The following is a 21,288-nucleotide window of genomic DNA, read 5'->3' on the forward strand; positions in this document are numbered from 1 at the left end:
AATGTTTGTCATGACGTGATTATAATGTAACCAAACTAGACTCGGTCAATGGTTGTTTTTTCTTGTTATTCCCTTAATAATAAAGTCTATATAATATGGTCCATTTGATCGGCTGAAGGATTCAATATCTTTCTTTTATTTGCAATGAAAATAAATAAGTTTTGAGGCCTAAACTATTTTTCTTATTCATATATCACTTTTTATCAATAATTTTTTAAAAAAAATATTAAAATATCTACTTTTTAGGTTTTTAACATTTTCATGATGCGATCATAAAAATAATTAGAGCAAGTAGTTAATCGTATCATAAAATATTTTCAACTATCATATATATATATATATATATATATATATATATATATATATATACTAATTTATATTTTAATAAATAAAATTAGCTAAAAAATAGGAGAAAATTATTAATTTATTTGCAATGTTACATAAATAATAAATAATTAATAAGTGACTAGACTACAAAATATTAAAATATATATTATCCAAATGTTACCTACAACTATATTCAATCTCTATAATTTTTTTTTTATTTTTTTTACTAATTTTAATTAATTTTATATTATTATTAATTAATAATGATAATATTTAATTATTTATTTACTATTTTTTGTTTATTTTATCAATTAATACAACAAAGTGGAAAATAATAAAATATGTGTAGAAGGTTGCATTCTTAATATGAGACTAATTACTACTTTTAGATGTATTTTGGAAATACTACCTTGTGAAAATTCAAAAAATACGATATTTTAATATTATTATTTTTTAAATGAAATTCTTATGAATTTTTATTTTTTGAAAAAAAATCATCTAAACTAACCTCTCTATATACAATAATTATTGGTGAATGAAAAAAATATATACTAATAATTTTTTCAAAATAAAAATATGTATACTAATAATTATTGGCAGAAGTCAAGTCATACAACATAAACGAATAAATTGATAAAAATAAATAAATAAATAAATAATAAAAGTTGATGAGGAACAGGCTGGGAGAGGCCTTACATGGCTAGATCAGTGGGCACGTTAAATAAAGAACTACGGTCAACAAATTTTTAATTAAAAAAATCTCTTGTTAAAAATAGTTTTGTTAAGTGTTTTCCCCCTAGAAACCTAGTAACAAAACACATTACATTAGAGTATAAAATAATGGTATTGCAAATTAAACTTGTGTTTTAATATATCAAATTTTTTTATAAATTTTTTTTATAAATTGTATTTACAGAACAACAAATTTAAATTTGTGTCATAATATATTAAATGTTTTTATAAGTTTTTTCACGATTTTTGAATTGATAAATCAACTTTTTTTAATCGAAATACATCATCAAATGAACTAATTTAGACATATTAATTGATGGTGTTGAAGAACATAAAATATTGACAAGGAAACAATAATTTAATAAAAAGGAATGTTGCCTCTACTTTGTTTTGTTTCAACTCAAATTTATTGGCATTGACAAAGAAAACTCAAATTTCATTGGTCTTCTCATCAACGATTAGGTTTTTGTTTTTGACAAAATCAACAGTTTGTTCGTTAGATTTTTTTATCCTTTTTTATAAAAAACAAAATAAAAAAGTTTAGCGCTCTGGCATTGGGCATTTGACCTACCAAATGGGTCTTAGTCCGATCTGTGCCATCGTACCAAGTTGGGTCGGTCACTTATTACACGAGAACAATTGGAAATTTTACTGTACATCTTCCGTGGTTATATTTATACTCCAACAAATTTTTAAAATGTCAATTTATTTTTTTTATTATTTTACAAACTCAATTTTTTTACTATTTAAAGATTTTTAAAACAAGTAATTCACGTTTTATGAAAAAATTTAATCTATCTTCTTCAATATTGTAGTATCGAAATATTATTTTAACTTTTTTTTCGATACAAACTACTTTTTTTTTTTAAATTTAGAATTTCAAAGTTTTCGAAATAAGTTGTGTACCAAAAAATTTGTGAATAAAAAAATTAGGTTTTCAATCAATGACTTATGCATCGTTAACATTACAGATCTGAAGACATATGTATTGTAAACACTTGAATTTTATCATATTTGTAGGTATGTTGTCGTTTTGTGTTATGTTACAGTTTTACGCTATTAACTTGGATGTTGTGAGTTTGTTCACAGATTCATCCTTTTTGCTTTTCGCAAATTTGAATTTGTATTCCATAAATATTCTACAATTTGATTCAATGAATATAGTTTTTTCAGTCTAAATTTTATTTTGCAATGCTTAAGTAGGTTTTTTTCAAACAATTTATTTATCATATTGATGGTGTGATTACTAAGTGAGACTAAGAGATTCACCCTAAAAAATTTAAATTTTATATCTAGAGTTTTAAGTGAAGTGGTCAGATTCGAGTAATGGTAGGTCTATTTTTTTTACCCGCATCCGACCACTCATTCTTGTATATACCCACATTTGCAAATGTATGTAACCATGACCCACTATAACTCGCACGCGTATTAAATTGATCCATTCAAGTGCTTGAATTCAATCAGATCAATTGATTTTACTCAACCTAGTCATTAAGATTCGAGCTTGTCCTCCTTTGCGAATGTGTGTAGGTGTTTAACATCAGGTCAGACGCTGCAATATGTTATTTGATTGAACGCAATAACACATAACCATTCAATAAAACTAGTGTAAACAACTCTTAAAGAGTTGATTCCTTCACTAAGTGATATACTTATTTTTCTAAATAAAGATATTTGGGCAGAAAACAAAGACGAAAATTCATGTTTCGTGAGTTAAATTTATGTCAAAATATGTTTAAGTTATTTTTTCTTTTCTTTAGTGTACGGGAGTAAATGAAATAATTTTATTTTATAAAATATTATCGATTGATATGTTTGAAGTGTGTAACGCCCCAAATTTTTTATTTAAATATTACTTAAAATATTTATTTTCTTTTAGACACAACTAATTTTTTTTTCTTATGAGTAGTTCATCATATAATAAATTAAAGATACGTAAGAAAATAACTTGATATATTTTTTTTCGTAAAAGAAAGTAATGTAATTTACTAAAATATTATTTATTTATTCATTTGCAAAATTAATATTCCAATTGTTAGATCGACATTCATTTAGGGTCCAAAATAAAATAAATTCTCTTTAAGTGAAATTCAAAAGAAACAAGGTTGACTGAAATTAATGACATTCAATTATTTACTAGCAAATGAAATCTAACTTCCACATTTCTATTAAAAGTTAATGATGACGAGTAAAAGTCTCATTTTTCCCGTGCGTGCACCAATTAAACATCATTCATGCAAGGGGTTAGTTCATCCCACAACAAAAATTAAACCAAATAATAAATTAACAGTCATAAAATATGAATATAAAATCTTTTCATAATAGAATATTTAAAGACATTGATTCTTTAACAGTTGTCAAAGGGTATCAAAAATCATAAAATATATCTAAATAAATCAAGTAGCAACCGTAGAACAAATAATTATATCAAAATAAAAATAACAATAAAATGTATGCAAGTTATGCACGCTCTTAAATATATATGATCCGGATATAACCAGTCACACATAAGTCACCCATATCAATGGGAAAAATTAAACCAGCCACACAGGCGTCCACAAAGATGCATATGATATGTCATGAAATGATAATGATGCTCAAAATGTACATGTTACCACTCACTTAAATAATCACACAAATCATCAGCCACTTAGGCAACGACAAAGATAACAATATTTAAAACACAAATCACCAGCCACTTAGGCAACCACAAAGATAATAATATTTAGAACACATTTAATAATCAATTTTCTCATATTATTAAAATTAAAAAAAATATAAAATTCTCATCAATTTCCTCAAGACACATATATTGTTCATAAAAGTCAAGTTTTAAATTTAGAATACTCAAAAGTCAACATTTAGAATCAAATACATCATAATAAATACATTACTAATTACATCATTATAAAAATTATAACTTTATAATTAAATACTCTAAAACACGTAAAACACTAAACATTTTCACTACAAACATATTTATCAAGGTATAATAATAAAAATATAACTCTATAATTAATTTCATAAAGATAGAGGTATTAAAAAAAACAATCAAAGCATTATAGTTAATTTCTTTACGACGAAAATAAAATCAACATTTTTCTTTTAAGACATCCAGACATCATATGAATATCTTACGAATCGCTAATTTAATATCTAACCTAACTCAACATGGGGAAAATCCCTTACCTTAAGCGCTTTCTTTCTTAACATCTCTAAATTCGCATGAGAAATAGCTTATGAGGCAATGATGAATTCAACACCGATAGATATTGAGATTTATGACTTAGAAAATTATTTTATGAGTGTACGAATGACAAATAGGTGTGACAGCAATAACCCTAATGGAAATGTATGAACGTAATAGCTATTTACGTTGCAATATTACGAATGAGTTCTTGTCTAAAATTGAAGTGCACTTAATTCCAAAATTATGCTACCAATAATTACTATTTATTTAATTTTATTAGGTTGTTACAAAGTCAATTGAAATCATGTGTATTTATGTGTATGATTTAATTAAGATTGACTAATAAAGTTCACCATATATTACAGGTCACACCATCCGTTTTAATTAAATAAATAAATTAGAGGGTGTCACATCACCCTTTTAATTTTTTTTATCTAATAGTTACAGAACCAAAAATAACATATAATTATTATTGTCGACAATTAAAATAAAATTATAATTTTAGTTTAAACGAGATGAATGCATGAGATACAAAAAGGAGAATAGTCATCTCTTAATTGCACAAAAAATAAACTCATAATTAAATTTATAATCTTTCTTTAAAAAATAAATTAAAGGTGTTAAAAATGAGTTAATGCACATTATACCGAGAAACACCATGAATTGTCATAAAGGAGAGTAAAAAAATGAGTTAAGTCACTAGTTTTTTTTAGGATAGACCAAAAATATTTTCAAAACACTTATATATAAAGGTTGGGTTTCACTAACTCTATAATATCTCCTAAAATAAATACTTATTTGGTCGTAAATAAAACTAACAAACAATATAACTTTTATAAATTCTAATTTAATTAAATAATTCAACTAATATTTTATCAACCAAAATAAACCAAGCAAGACAAGAATACCGCACACATAACAAAATAAAACAAACATATCTAACACATCAATTTCATGATCATCAAAACTAATCAAATAAAAAATGCACAATAGTCCATTTAGAAAATAATCACATCATAAATCATATCCCCGTGTAATTGTCACACAAAAATAATTAAATAAAAATAAAGGTTATAATTATTCAGGTAAAATAGAGTGCATGTGATAAAATTTAGTTTAATTTATTTATACATAAAATAATTATTAATTTAATAATAAATCATAACAATTACTAACAAAACACATATATAATATATATGAAAATTTTGGGGTGTTACAAAGTAAATGTGCAATTTACTTCGAAGTTTTCTAAGTATCATACTCACATGTATTTCCATTTACATCAATAGTCATGTATTAGTGGGGTCAATTCGAACATGCTTCTTATGATACTTACACTTTAAAATTTATTTGTGCACCGTCATCGTTACCATCTTTTTTATGTTCAAAATCTACAATATATCTTCAATACAAAATTGTGTAAGTTTCGTTGCTAAACATTTAGAAGAAAAAAAATTGTTACTTTTGATTAAGGATATGATTTTTTTCGTAATAACATGAAATAATTTAGAGTTATTTATTAGAGATATAATAAAAATATAAGATATTTTGTATTTATTTATTATAATTAAAATTACATATTTTTTTTAAATAAAACTTAAAAAAAATAATTTTTTTAGAAGCTACTCAAAATAATTTTTGTACTATTTTGTAAATTTTGATTATTTTCAAAAGTTATACCAACAAACAGATAAAGTTTTAATTTTTTTTAAATGATTGTTTTAAAATAAAAAATTGTAACATACAATGTTCTTTTTATTCTACTTTTTCCACCGAAATACCTTCTTACAAAAAATTACACAGTTAATGAAACAGAATATGAATACCTGAAAGAAACAGAACATTACAAAAAATGAAAAAGAAATTGTAATTCAAACTGTTGACAAAAATATCTAGAGCAATAAAAGATGAAATAGAACTCAATCAACCGAAACATATTGTAGAAACTAAAAAAGAAGCCGATTTATTAGTATAAGTATTTTCTTTGCAGTAGATTTTAGAAACTTTAAAATGTTGGGAGCGCCTATAGTTGGAACTATTCGTGTTATATATAAATATTAAATAAATCATTACTTCTTATAAAACTTAACATGATAAATATAATAATATTTTTTTACTTACACACTATATTTATTTATTTAAATTCATAAAAATTACATTGGTCAAGAATATTATAATTTAAAATTGTTAAAATCGAAAATGATGATGAATTTAGTAACAAAATCATAACATCCATGTTAATATCAGGGCAAGATGTCTACTAATAAGCCTATAAATATGATAGAATTGAGGTGTCCGGAATACTCATGCTTCCAGAGTTATATTGTTGATGATCTCAAAATTATTGATTGAATTTATATTTAATTGAAATTGATCTGTCAATTTCAACCAAAAAACATTACAACAAGACAAGAAAATAAAACGCTGCACTGAGATGAAAAAACACAAAAGATAAATTAAATATGTCTAGAAATAACTTATTTAAATGAATAAAAAATAAATTAAATAAGTGGTTTGAGACTAAAAATTGACTTTAAACCACCTATGTTATGTGAAAAAATAAGAACCGATCAAAGAAATCAAAAGGGAGAAGCAGCATAGAAGGCTACATTTTTTTTTTGCTTAAGGTACGCTTCTTCGATTATCTTTTTATTCAAAAGTCTTCATTATATTCTACATTAAAATTTATATCAAAATATTTTTTTTTTTTACCTTCAGTAGGTCGCAAAGTGGAGATGCTACCACAATTTTATTTTATTTTTTCAGCAGGGGTTCACATATCCAGATGCGATCATTTATTGTCATTTTAATTTTTTTAATAATAAATGATTAATGGTCAATTTAATAAATAATTAAAAAAAACTAAATTATGTTAATAAAATCAAACAAAATACATTTAATGAGAAAAAAACTACATCAAATTTAACGTCGTTGAGTAAATATACCAAAACATATAACATACTATATTATTTTAACAATTCTCCCCCATTTGTTTTTCAAATGTAGTTTTTCTTCCGGTGGTCGCATATTCGTCATTCGACTTTTTAAAGATAAAAAAATAGAACATTTTAATATATAAGTTTCAATGTAGAGTATAATAGAAAATTTTGAATAAATTAAAATATAAATGAAATTCAACCACCTCTCATAGGTGAAATTAAATACAAAAATACTTAATAATATTATTTGAGAATAAAAGATAATGTATATTAGAATAAAAGATAGTAAATAAAGTTATTATAAATCTATTAAAAGACAATGTATATTCCTTTCAAATACAGTATTTTCATTAATAAAGTCTATGATAGAAAATATAACTATTATGGATGGGAGGTACAGAGGTAGATATAGTCTATATACTAATTAAAGCTAATAGCTAGTAAGAAGTAGGCGTGACATCCGAGTACTACCATATCAAAATCTAACCAAATAATATAAAAAATATAGTTAACTAAAGTATTGGGGCATGTAAATCATTTGAAGAAGCCCAAATGTATTGATTCTTTAGAACAAGTTATCAACTCTAAAAGATAACATAGCCCAATAATTTAGTTAAGTATTGATTTTAATGTATTAGTGAGATATTTTTTTTTCTTCTTTATATTAACAGAGTAATTTGAATTTCTTATAAATTTAAATCAATAATTAACAATGTTACAGATTTGAAGATATATGTAATGTGGATCCTTGAATTTTGTCGTATGTGTATGTATGTTTTCGTTTTGAAGTATGGTGTTATTTTATCCTATTAATTTAAGTGTTGTGAGTTTGTTCATAGATTAATTATTTTTGTTTTTAGCAAATTCGAATTTGTATTGTATCAATAGATTATACAATTTGATTTAATGAAATATAGTTTCTTTTAGTCTAAATTTTTTTATGTCAATACTTAAGTAGATTTTTATCAAACAATCAATTTATTTATACTGGTGGTGTGATGACTAAGTAAGTATGAGAGAGTCACTTTAAAAAATTTGAGTTTTTATACTTGGAGCTTTAAGTGAAGTGGTCGGGTTCAAGTAATTATTAGTCTATTTTTCCTGACCTGCGTCCGACCACTCAAGCTTGTATATACCTACATTTGCAAATTTAATTAACTATGACTTGTTATAACTTATCCGCGTATCAAGTTGGTCATTCAAAAAAGTCTAAATTTAATCACATCAATTGGTTTTACTTAACCCCAGCCATATGATTCAAACTTTTCCATCTTCATGAATGAGTGTAGGTGTTAAACACCTGACAAGACGATGCAATATGATATTGATTGAACGCGTAACATATAACCATTCAATAAAAATGTGTAAATAACTCCTTAAAAAGTTCTAGTCCTTCGTCAAGTGACATAATTTTCTCTATAAATAGATACATCTAGTGGTATAAATAAAGGTATAAATAAAGATGAAAGTTCATGTTTTATGAGCCAAATTTATGCCAAAATATTTCAAAATTATTTCTTATCTTCTCTAGTGTAAGAGAATGAATGAGGTAACTTTATTATGTAAAATATTATCGATCGATATGTTTAAAGTGAAAGTGGAACTCACTTCAAGGTTTCTAAATTATCATGAAAAATGGACTTACATGTATTTCCATTTGCATCTAATTAGACATGGCAAGTGGCAACAGAGTAGAACGAGAGCGGATTTTGCTTTCCCCAATCCACACTCGACTAATTGAGAAAAATCTGCACCTGCCCTCGTTTCTTAGTGGGTGTGAAGATTAGATCTTCATCCCAGTATGCGACGAAGTTAAGGTTTCTCTGCTCGTAATAATAAATTTTAAAGTCATATTAATTATAATTAATATAATAAAATAATTATTATTATACAGTTATGAAATATTAAAATCTTATTTTTATAGAAAGTAAATTATAATTTAAAAAAAATGTTAATTATATTGAATATGTACATGTATATAAAATTTATAAATGATAATAATGCTACTAGCGGAGCTGGTTTGATGCGAGTGAATATCAACACCCTCAAACTTGTCCCGATCTCGAGTTTTAATTAGAGAAAACCGACACCCAATCAAAGTTATAATTTCAAAGAAAACCGACACCCAAATAAAACGAGTTTTCTCCACTCAAATTGGGACGAGTTTGAGTGGGTACTCGTATGTGCGGATTTTGTTGTCATCTCTACATTCAATAATCATATATTGATGGAAATCATTTGAACTTGCTTAGTGTGATAGACACATTTTAGAATGTATTTGCACACCATATTCAGTTTTTTAATATTAATTTTTTTTTTATATTTATCCACTATAATAAAAATAAGTTTTTTTAAAAAAAAAATTCAGAAACTACTCAAGATAATTTTTATTTACAATAATTTTGGTATAATTTTACAAATTTTGATTATTTTGAAAAGATATAATAATAAACAGATAAAAAAAATTTAAAATGATTGTTTTAAAAAAAACTTGTGACATACAATGTTTTTTTTATTTCATTTTTTTCTCCGAAATAATTTCCATTGGTTTAAAAAAATTACACAGTTAAAATTTACAAATATCAGAATAAAGTAGATGCACCGACAATTCTTCCGATTAAATTTAATAATTTTTTCGTCGTTATATCATTTAAAAATATTTTTATTATATTAATTGAATAAATTCATAGTTTTTATTTATTTTTGTCTTCTTCCTCTCTGCACCCAGCTCCTTTTTCTTCATGTCTTTCTCTGGTCCAACAAAATTTCACCAACGATGATAGTTGATTTTGCTGTCCAAGCCGAAGAGTGTTCGGTGTGGCCGATGATGGTACAAGCAGTTGCCTTGCCATTCATGGTTATTGTGTCCTTGATGCAGAACCATAAATATTTATAAATAACAGACCCTGCGTTCACCTATACTTACAATCAATCTAAAATGGATTTGCATTCAATTCTAAAATAGTGAAATCAATCGATGAAAAATTATTGAAGTGGTCACAATAAATTAATAATAATATATGAAAGAAAAAGAGGAGAAAGTGTGATAATAAAGTGTATATTTAATTTTCACGTAATTAAAATTGATTTTAATTTAATTGATTTCATAAAATTGATGTTAGTTAAACGTGAATTGAATATAAATAATTTATATTTGAATATTTTTATGTAAAAGTAAATTAACTATCTTCATGTAAAAGTAAATTAACCATCAATTTTTAGTATAAAAAATATGAACTTAGAAGTAACAACAAATTATAGTTTAAAACTAAAATCAATTCTAGATGGCATAATCAATTCTATTCATAAGTATGTAAATATTTCAAAATTAGTTCTACACCTTTAAATTTGATTATGACTACTCAAAAAGTACTACCAAACATATACATAAATAAACTAAAAGAGGTTGGGGGATTTGGAGGGTAACATGAATATTATTAAAAGCCCTTACAAAAATATATTATTTCATGTTAGGCCTGAGGAGATAAGCACGATGGACGACTTGTAACAAGTATCTATACTATTAAAATTATTATTAAAAGCCTTTATAAAAATAATTTTTTCATTTATAATAATTATTTTACGACTATCGAGACATATATATATATATATATATATATATATATATATATATTATTAAAAGATATAAAATAGAGTAAATTGTAATTTTAGTTTTTTTTTAAAGTCTAAAACGTTGTCAATTTAGATTCTGAAAATGTAGAACCTTCTCACTGTAGTTCTTAGTTCATCTAAAAATTCAAATTAATTATTAAATCATCAAAACGTCAGTCAATATAATCTCTATATGATATAACAATCATGACTATTTTAACATTAAAATATATCATTCTAATACTTTTATGATAATAAGTGTATATCTTAATGACTATTTTAATTATTGAAAACTAATTTAAATTTTTGAATCAACCAAAAATAAAAGTGACATCACCATTCACTTTGAACCACTCAAATGATGTTTTACTTTATAAAATATTGGTGTGGCTCAAATATGTAATTTGAATGTATATCTTTTTAATTCTAAAAATATTATTATCAAAACCCGTTCCAACACACCACCACTTAAAAAAAATACACCATTGACATATTTATAAATAATGATTGGTAAATATGATAGATAGATGATATTATAAGAATTAAGAGATAAAGATAAAATAATATGTTGAAAAAGTGTTAGAAAATATAAAATATACATGTACTCCATCTGAACAAATAATAGTTGAAAGATTGATGTAGTTAAAAATTTAGTTGTTAAACTATCAGTTTTATTTATGTTTATTTCATAAAGAGTATACTATTATTGTTATAAGACGAATGCTAATTAATGGCACAAAAACACTTGTTATGAATTTTTTGAGAGGAAGGACACTTGTTATGAATTTAAACATAGTAATATATTATTGAAACTTGTTCATTTAAGTTTTTAAAAATTAATTTTTTTTGAATGCAAAATTTCTACTTTTAATTTAGGCTTAATTGTAGTTTTGGTCCCCTTATTTTAGCTTATTCGCAAACGTAGTCCCCCAATTTTGTTTCTCCCCAGTTTTGGTCCCTCAAACAGAATTTTGGTCCAAAACTTGATAAAATTTCATTTTTTTTGCATTTATTTAAGTCACATCATGCCTCAAAATCTCATTTGCAACAATTGTACATGGAATCTATGATTATAAATGGTGTAGTACGACTTTAAAAAATGAAATTTTATTAAGTTTTTGACCAAAATTCTGTTTGGGGGACTAGAATTGGGGAGAAACAAAATGAGGGGACTACTTTCGCGATTTAGCTAAAATAGGGGGACCAAAACTGCAATTAAGCCTTTAATTTATTAACAAGTGTTGTTAAAACACAACAAGACCCTTGTTATAAATATGAAACTCATAAAATGGCATGTATCTCAAATATATTATGCATATCTATGATTGTGTCTAAAATACACGAATAACATTATTTTTAAATATTGAAAATTGTGAATATGTGACTCAAATCATCTAACTAAAGTTAGTTAAGCTTTAGTGGTTGTTATAACTACCTTTAGTCAAGTTAGTTATGATAGGTGGTTATAGTTAGTTTTCTTTTGTATTCTATAAATAAAGTTGTAATATTGTAGCAACTTGTGTGTTGTTGTAGCAGTAAGAGCTGAAAACTAAGAGAGACGTATGTAATTCATGATTCAAAGAAATTCAGAGAAGAAAGATTAAGAGAGAAAAAAAAGATTGAATAAAAATGTTAGTATTGCTAGTTCATAAACAGTGATAGATACTAGGAGATCAATCTTGAGAACGTCTTAATCTTGTAAAATTCAATCAATAACAGTAGATTAATATTGCTTGTTTGCATGTGGCGTAGGTCTCATCAATTGAGACCGAACACGTAAATATGAGTGTTATTCTTCTCATATCCTTCTTTAATTCTCGTTTGCATTGATTGAAAATTGTTTTTATCAAAACTGCAGAAAACGGAGAACGATAATCAGTCTTCGTTTTCTGATTTTCAGAACATTCTTTGTTTTCAACAGAAAGTCAAGGACGTTATTCGCTTTTCTGGTTTTTCTGGTATTTCAGTTCTGTCCAGAACGTTCTCCTTTTTTCTCTGCAATTGTTGTTTTTCTGTTTTGTTGCAGATCCCAATATTGTTTTAACAATTGGTGCCGTCTGTGGAAAAAGAGAGCAACAATGGTTAGAACCACAAAGAATGATAATCACGTTGAAAGTCCGAATGTGATAGAGGAAGAATTGAAAAGAAATTATCAAATGAAAATAAGTATAAGTCCAATTCAATATCAAAATATGTCTTGGGATGTTCTTGAAGAGAAAAGGCTATGAATGAATTATTCTGATATTGAGTCAAGATGGAGAATTGTGAAGAGACATAATAGATTATTTTCTGTAAAGCATGAAGCTGGTACATGGGAGCAAAGACAGTGATTGAATTATTCTGATATTGAGTCAAAGTGGAGAATTGTGAATATGTACCTCAAATCATATAACTAAAGTTGGTTAACCTTTAGTGGTTGTTATAACTGCATTTGATCAAGTTAGTTATGTTAGGTGATTATAATTAGTACTATAAATAAAGCTGTAATATTGTAGCAACTTGTGTGTTGTTGTAGCAGTAAGAGCTAGAAACTAAGAGAGGCATATGTAATTCATGATTCATAGAAATTCAGAGAAGAAAGATTAAGAGAGAAAAGAAAGATTGAGTGAAAATGCTAGTATTGCTGGTTCATAAATAGTGATAGATACTTGAAGATCATTATTGAGAAAGTCTAAATCTTGTAAAGTTCAATCAATAATAGTGGATTAATCTTGTTTGCATGTCTGTCACGTATAGGTCTCATCAATTGAGAATTAACATGTAAATCTGGGTGTTATTCTTCTTCTATCCTTCTTTAATTCTCGTTTGCATTGATTGAAAACCGTTTTTATCATAACTGCAGAAAACGGAGAACGATAATCAGTCTCTGTTTTTTGATTTTAAGAAAATTCTTTGTTTTCAGCAAAAAACCGAGGACATTATGTGTTTTTCTGGTTTTTCTGTTTCTGTCTAGAATGTTCTCAATTTTCAGCAGAAAACGTATAACGTTCTCCGTTTTCGTTTTTTCTCTGCAATTGTAGTTTTTCTGTTTTGTTGGTTAATTCTTGTTGCAAATCCCAATATTGTTTTAACAAAAATAATATGCAACAAATGACATGATTAATTAATGCTATGTCATGTTATATATCGTTCCTTTGATCCACTATTTCCACTCAACTATTTCTCTTAAACAAAGGGAATTACAAGAAATATGGTTTTGTCAATACGTATCCAAAGGCTAAAACTTGCAAGAATCCCACAACAAGATATCATGCACCAAACACCGTCTTTATCATCACCACAACATCTTCATGAAGCTGCAGATATACCGACTCAATACTACGTTCCTTCAGTGCCAACAATACCAACTCCCATTAATTTGATCGAGAGCGGAATTTTCTATAATTTTTTTGGTACTCATTGCACAACTCATGAGTCGGCTTATGCTGTTTTTGATTCTATGTATAATGTCGAAACTCAAAGTTATACGGAAGCAGGTGGTAGTGGTTCTAATCCACAAACAGATTATAACGAGGATCAACCAGAACAACCTCAAGCTGTTCAAATGGCTAGACGAGTTAGACAACCGCGTAGATGTGGAATTGGAAGTCATTTAGATGAAAATAATTAATTTTAATTTGATATATTTTTTTATTGTATTTTTTCTTTTAATTTAATGTATTTTTATTTTATTTTACTAATATAATTTTCTTTTTATTATTAAAATTATTATTCTTTTTTTATTATTATAATTATAATTATTAAAATTTATAATATTATTAAATTTATTATTATTATTTTTCATAATAGTATTTTGAATTTTTAAATATTTTAATTATTTTTAAATTATTCAATAATAATAAATATAATTAATAATAAATTAAAATATTCATTAAATGACAAAAAAAAAAACTATGTCAGTACAAGGTCGCATCTTGGGATGTGACCATCTGTTAAAAACGAAAAAAAAAAGCTCTTTCACCTAGTCGCATCCCCAGGTTGCGATAGCAACTGAGGCAAAAAAAAGTATGACAATTCTGTATTGGAGCAAAAAAGTAGAACAATTCTATATTTTTTTTTTGAAAATAAGGCCTTTTAGGATTAAAAAAAAATCAATATACATATCAAAATCCTCCTCAATAAAGAGGTGTCCTTATGAATATTACTTCCACAATTATGCATTTATGTTGCATTTTACTGTCATACACAATCTTATTTACGCAATACTGTTGCATTATGTGTTCACTGTCCCTCTGCATATACACTGTGTTTACAATCTTAATTCTGCACTGTTGCTTTCTCGTTTATGCAAAAGTTCTGCTTTTACTAGTATTTTCGTCTCTGGTTTGAAAAATAAGCAGATTCTTAAGAGATTTAGACACCACATCTCAACCCAAAACCTTAAAGTATTAAGTTTATAGGTCATTCTTCTTGTATATCCAATATAGCCTCCATTCCTGGTCAATATGAGACTAACCACTCATAATTGAATTCCAACACAACTAACAAATTTAATTTCACAAAACAATATGACACCACCATGTCCCAATTGAAATTAAATACATCCATTTTCTTTCATCAATTTATATTTTTATTTTGAGTCCTATCAATTTATATTTTTATTGAGTCCAAAAGAGTACAAACATACAAATATACAGATTTTAACTATCAAATTATAGAGATAGAGATCCAAAGTCCTATCAAATTTAGATTTTAACTATTTCACATTATATAGATACAGATCCAAAGTCCAACAAGAGTCCGTGAGTGATGGACTAATATCTCCAATTCCCTATATAGTTAAAAATCTCTATCATATATATTCTCTCACAGCACAGCACAGCACAGCACACCACACAAACTAAAAAAATCAAACATACAAGTTATATATATAAAAAGCCACCTCACTCTCCCACCCCCTTTACAATATTATTATTATTATGTGATTCATATGATAGATCAATGCAGGAAATACAAAATTAATACATACATACATACATAATTGACGAAACATATAATTAACTAGTACTGATGGTGTTATTTTTGAGATCGAGACCCCTTGCTAATTAATTAATAAAGTAACCAATGAAGTCATTTAACTTGCATTGATGGCAACCTTCATCCCAGATTCACAATGACCAGGAAAGTTGCATATGAAGTAATTCAGACCTCTTCCTAGCCTTATTTGGTCACTCCCTGTACTGAACACTTTAGCACCTCCCGGCGTCTTACAACCGCTGTATCCACTTTTGTCCACGGCAACTACATTGTGTGTCGTTGAATCATACTTGAATACTGCATTCACAAATAACAATTAATTAGTAAATTATCACGTGGACATGTACAATTAAAGTTGCAAATTAATTTCTTCCAAAAATTAAATTTAAACTTACTGAGCACATCACCAGCTTTAAACTTTTTACCATCAGGCCAAGTATTAGTGTTGAAGGTCCACCCACCAGGTCCTCCAACAGTGTAAGTTGCTGCATTAGCTCGTTCTGCAAGAACCAAAAGGCACAGCAGTGAAATCAAAGTGATTATGTTTATAGATGCACTGCCTCTTCCCTGAGACATGTTCTCACTATCTCTTAGTGTAAGCTATAGTTTTCCTGTAGCAAATTAAGTGAAATGATTGAGTTGGCTTGTAAGTTTGAGACTAGCGTATCCGTTTTTATAATGGAATTGATTAATCTGTTGGGCTATGGGACCAAAAGCGTTTTTAATATTATGTACATGGAATATTTAGGACACAGGGTGGTGGCTTTTCTTCAATATTTAAGGTCAATTAATCAAATATTTCTTACTAATTAAAGTGGGATGCTATAATTATTAGGTACCACATCACCATCTTCTCCCCCTTATAATCATGCATAACCTTAATTACTGTTCATGATGGGACATTAATTATGAAAATAAGTTCAAACAAATTTAATGAAAAATATTAATCATGTTAAAATCACTAAAGTAATATAAGAAAAAATGAAACATTTTTTTTATTACGGATAACATCCCATAAAAATTGAATTTTATGGTTATTTTTACGGTATTTTTATAATATAAATTTATGTGATAATATAATAAAATTTTCTAAATGTTAATACATCTTCATTAAATTTATAATATAATATTATTTTTAATCCGATATATAAGAGACGAGTAAATTTAATCTGAAATTTCAAATATAAATTCAGAGCAAGATATTTAATCTAATAATATCGATATTTTAAGTTATGATTTAAATACTTACTTTATTTTATTTTATTTTAAATATAAACTTCAGTTAAAAAAACTTTATATTTAGATTAAGTTTGATTGGAAAATTTAACGCCGTGAATTTTGGGGTATATTGGAGCCGATTGAGGCCCAATTAATCTTTTCGGATGGGAATGATTAAAGCAATTACACTAAGAATGCCAATGATGAGTCGATAACTTTGATTAAAGTTTATGTAGCCCACCCGCGAAGTTTGATTGGACAGCACTCTGCACTTCAAAAGTTGAACCAACCGCATTTCTATCCCTGTCTGTATCCATGCTACGGTTTTCATTATTGGAATATGAGAGGAAGCCTATTAGCACCCCCATATTTTCTAATAGACCCACTCCATGTTTATTTTAAAGAAACACCTAGTTGTCCTTATACTAAGGTCTCTGTTGCTATGCACCCCTCCTCCCATAATTCTCTTTTCCTTCGTCTTTTCATCTTCTTCTCCTGCGCTATTGGACTCCTCCACTACCTTCTCCTCCTCTTCTTCTCCAAATTCCTCCCAAGTCCGATAAAATAATTAAAAAGATTCAAAAATTTTAAAATTAAATATTATTAAATATTTTGTTTGTAAAAACTCACAAATATCAAATTCTTTTTTTCAAATTAAACTAAATCGAATCAAATTGTATATATAAATTTAAATTCTTTTTAATTAGTATGATATATTATATTTATATATTATCTGGTGATTTTTATATTTTTTCTAACATCAATGTTATTTAGTTCGATGATAATGACTAATAAAATACAAGAATAATAAGAGTATTAATTTTCCATTGAGTGATCAAACTTTTACTTTCTTATTTTATCGATATCATGGAGGGAGATATGTGAAAATAACGATTAAATTTTTTTGTCTATTTTTCGTTACTTTTTCTTGTACTAATAATCATTTCCTTTTTCCAAATAATACATATTAGTCGAATTCGATTTTTGGTTTTTCATAAATTCTTTTAATTGGATGTAATCCTATTTTAAACGTGTCGAGCACTAAATAATATGAATATCTATCCTATAGTACGTATTAGTCTAATTTAATCCCTTTTTTTTTTTCTTTTCTATTTTATTTATTTCAAACGAAATTGATAATTGCTATTTTTCTATTTTACATATTTTAAATATAATTGATAATTTTTTATTTTGCACTGTTAAATTTTAGTATATTATTCTATTTTGTATCAAATTTACTTCTTTTACCATATTTTTATCATATTAATATTAATATTTTTACTATATTTTTTTACAATTGTAATTTACATATTGAAATACCGACTTAAATTAAACTATTTCTAATTAAAGCAGTTCAAATTTTTTAAAATGCGTCAATAGATTGCATGTAATTTTATCTTTGAATTAGATTAATTATTGTATCAAAATCAAATCAAACCGCATCACAAATTCCCTTAAAAAAATAGTGTGCTCGATTATACTTTTATTTATTTATTTATTTATTTTTGATAGACTTCAAAAGTAAACGCTCGAATGATCTCTCAGTACTAAAATGATTTTTGTATTTGATAATTTCACACATGTTGAAAAAATGATAAATAAAATATAGAATAGTAATTAACAAATTATCCTCAATATCCATTAATGTATTTTAATTATTTTAAATGTAAAGTAAAGAAATAATAAATTAAAAGTTATATAAATAATATTAATTAAAAATTCTAATTAATAAATAAATATATTAAATGATAAATTAAAAGTGACGATCTTTTTATAAAGAGAAATGTTATATAAACACAAATACAAACACATATATTGTATACGTATACATAAATATATACAAACTTAAGGGACATTTTAATCATTTTATACTCTCTCTTCGTTCATATACTCCTATCACTCTCTCTTTATTAATTAATAATAAAATCAAATTAAAAAAACAAACACCACACTCTCTCTCTACTCTCTCTTCCTTTTAGATCAATTAGCTATCTCTTGTATTGACCTAGATTTTGTTTTTCACATGTATTTCTTACTCATTACTCTCCAAATTAACACTTCTTAGTTTTTTATTTTATTTTTTAAAATAGATTTTTATTTTATTTTAGTTTTTTGTTATTTTCTTAGTTGTTTATTCTTGTTGTTCTTGACTCATACAACGGTTTTCTTGACTCATACACAATTTTCTAGATTTTTTTTTTTGTATTTCTTTTTCTGGTTAATAGTGTTAACGTTATTGGTTAATAAAATACAATAGGTGGTTAATGCATTATTTTTTTTCTAAAAATTAGGGTTGCGAATTGTTAATCCATGTTAATTATTTATGTCTAAACATTAAGTTTCATTACTGCTATTGTTATTGATAGGTCTAACACATTTCATATTTTGTTATTAATGGTGTGTTAGTTATGGGTCTTTATGAGTTTGTTTCTGGTTAATAATGTAAATATGATTTGTTAATGACGTACAAATAGTGGTTAATGAATTATTTTTGTTTAAAGGAAAAAGGAGAAATTATGGAAGAAAGGAGGAAGGAAAAATTATGGAAGAGAGGAAAGACGAATGTGTGAGGTTTATTTTTGTTATTGATGGTGTGTTAATTACGAGTCTTTCTGAGTTTATTTCTAGTTAATAGTGTAAATATTATTGGTTAACGACGTACAAATAGTGGTTAATAAATTATTTCTGTCTAAAGGAAGAAAGAGAAATTATGAAAGAAAGGAAAAATGAATGTGTGAGGTTTATTTTTGTGGAGGAAGACAACAACAAAAAGTGAAAAAAGATAATAAAAAAGGGGAATGTAAAAAAAAAAAAGAGGAAATTAAATGAAGAGAGAGATTATATGAGAGCCACCACATGTATTTGTGTTTAAAATTTTGTTCAAATATCATTGCTCTTTTATAAATGTGATAATTATTATAAGGAATATAACAAATGTGACAATTATTGCAGAAGAGATAGACCAATAAGTTTTTTTTTCCTCCAAATTAAAATATCGTAAAAAGAACACATGTATTGCATCTCTTAACTAGGGTGATATCTTTCATACTTCTAATTACAGGAATATCAGACTAGTTTTGTTTCAATAAAAAGAAAATACTCCTTCATTCTTTATTTCAAAAGACAGAATTCAGACTCAACATTAAAGCAGAGAAAAGTGTACCCATCTTTTATAGAGGATTGTAGACCATCCGTCTGATCATGTCTTCAAGAATTGGACAAAAATTCAAAACCACAAAACCAATAGAAAGAACCTGCCATATAAAATTGGAGACAACCTCATACAACAACTAAAAAACCATTCCTACACTGAAATGAGCAAAAGGCATTCCTACTACCAAAAGCATTGCTTCTCAGCTTGAATACTCCATCACAAATTTCAGTGGAAACGAATCCTCTACCTTTCGAGCGGGAAAGGCAGAGTAACGTCTGCTTATTATAAGCTGTTAGATCAATCTGACGTTGCAAACAATTCCATTTGACTTTTCCTCACCAAAGACGCAACTGACCGCAAATGCACCCTATGAATCTTAACCTCTCTTCCTATTTGATTTGTTTAAATATTTATTTATGTTTTATAAATAAATGTTTATTTATGAGTTTGATTTTTAAAATAAACTTAATTATGTGTAAACTGATAAAAATTACCAGTATAACAAGACATATACTATAAAAAGATATTTTTTTTCATGTAAAAGAAGAATTTTGTAGTGCTTAACTAGAAACAAATTATTTTTAAAATATTAAATCTTATACAATATTAAAGGTTAACTTTTTTTCTCTCTTTAAATATACTAAATATTATTCTTAATTTCTATAAAAAATTGTCAAGTCCGTCCATCAAATATTTTTAATTATCAATTTTAATTTATACTTTTTAACAAAAATCTACAAAGAAAATTTCAATTGACTTTTTCATGATGTGTAATTATTACGATCTTCGTTAAAAAGTGAGACCAAAATTAGTAATTATGAAAGTATTTAACGGAAAAAATTTAAAAGAAAGTTTTAAAAAGAGCACACATACATTTACAATACTTTTGAAATTTTAATATTTTTAAAATTTTAAAAAGAAGAGCAATGGTTATAAATTTATAATGTAAAATATTTTATAAATGTTGATTTAGCGGTTGGAGTATCAAAGTAGAGTGTAAAGGAAGTCGGAAGTTCGATTAAAACCAATCTATAACTAAAAACTAACATGGGTATTTATAAAGAAAAATAGTGGGAGGCAAAGATGGATCCAGGAGTTTAGGGTTGGAATGTGGCCACTTCCTTTATACAAACACGTTA

General features: G+C 26.1%; 1 protein-coding gene across 1 annotated transcript; it reads right to left on the bottom strand.

Annotated features, from left to right (window-relative positions):
* Positions 1-15,474: 15,474 nt before the first annotated feature.
* Positions 15,475-16,528, bottom strand: LOC101512742 (basic blue protein-like). The gene is made up of 2 exons (XM_004502512.3): positions 16,173-16,528; positions 15,475-16,074 (listed from the first exon to the last, which is right to left on the bottom strand). The coding sequence occupies exons 1-2, from the start codon at positions 16,351-16,353 to the stop codon at positions 15,875-15,877; spliced, it is 381 nt and encodes a 126-aa protein (XP_004502569.1). The 5' UTR covers positions 16,354-16,528; the 3' UTR covers positions 15,475-15,874.
* Between the last annotated feature and the right edge of the window lie 4,760 nt (positions 16,529-21,288).

The sequence above is a fragment of the Cicer arietinum genome, chromosome 5, assembly GCF_000331145.2.
Source record: "Cicer arietinum cultivar CDC Frontier isolate Library 1 chromosome 5, Cicar.CDCFrontier_v2.0, whole genome shotgun sequence".
NCBI classification, from domain to species: Eukaryota; Viridiplantae; Streptophyta; class Magnoliopsida; order Fabales; family Fabaceae; genus Cicer; species Cicer arietinum.

Bases quoted from the DNA above. Each gene is read 5' to 3' on its own strand.
- LOC101512742 (XM_004502512.3), bottom strand. From the start codon at position 16,353: ATGTCTCAGGGAAGAGGCAGTGCATCTATAAACATAATCACTTTGATT. The intron at 16,075-16,172 runs GTAAGTTTAAAT...TTGTGAATGCAG, and splicing joins TAAAGCTGGTGATGTGCTCA to TATTCAAGTATGATTCAACG.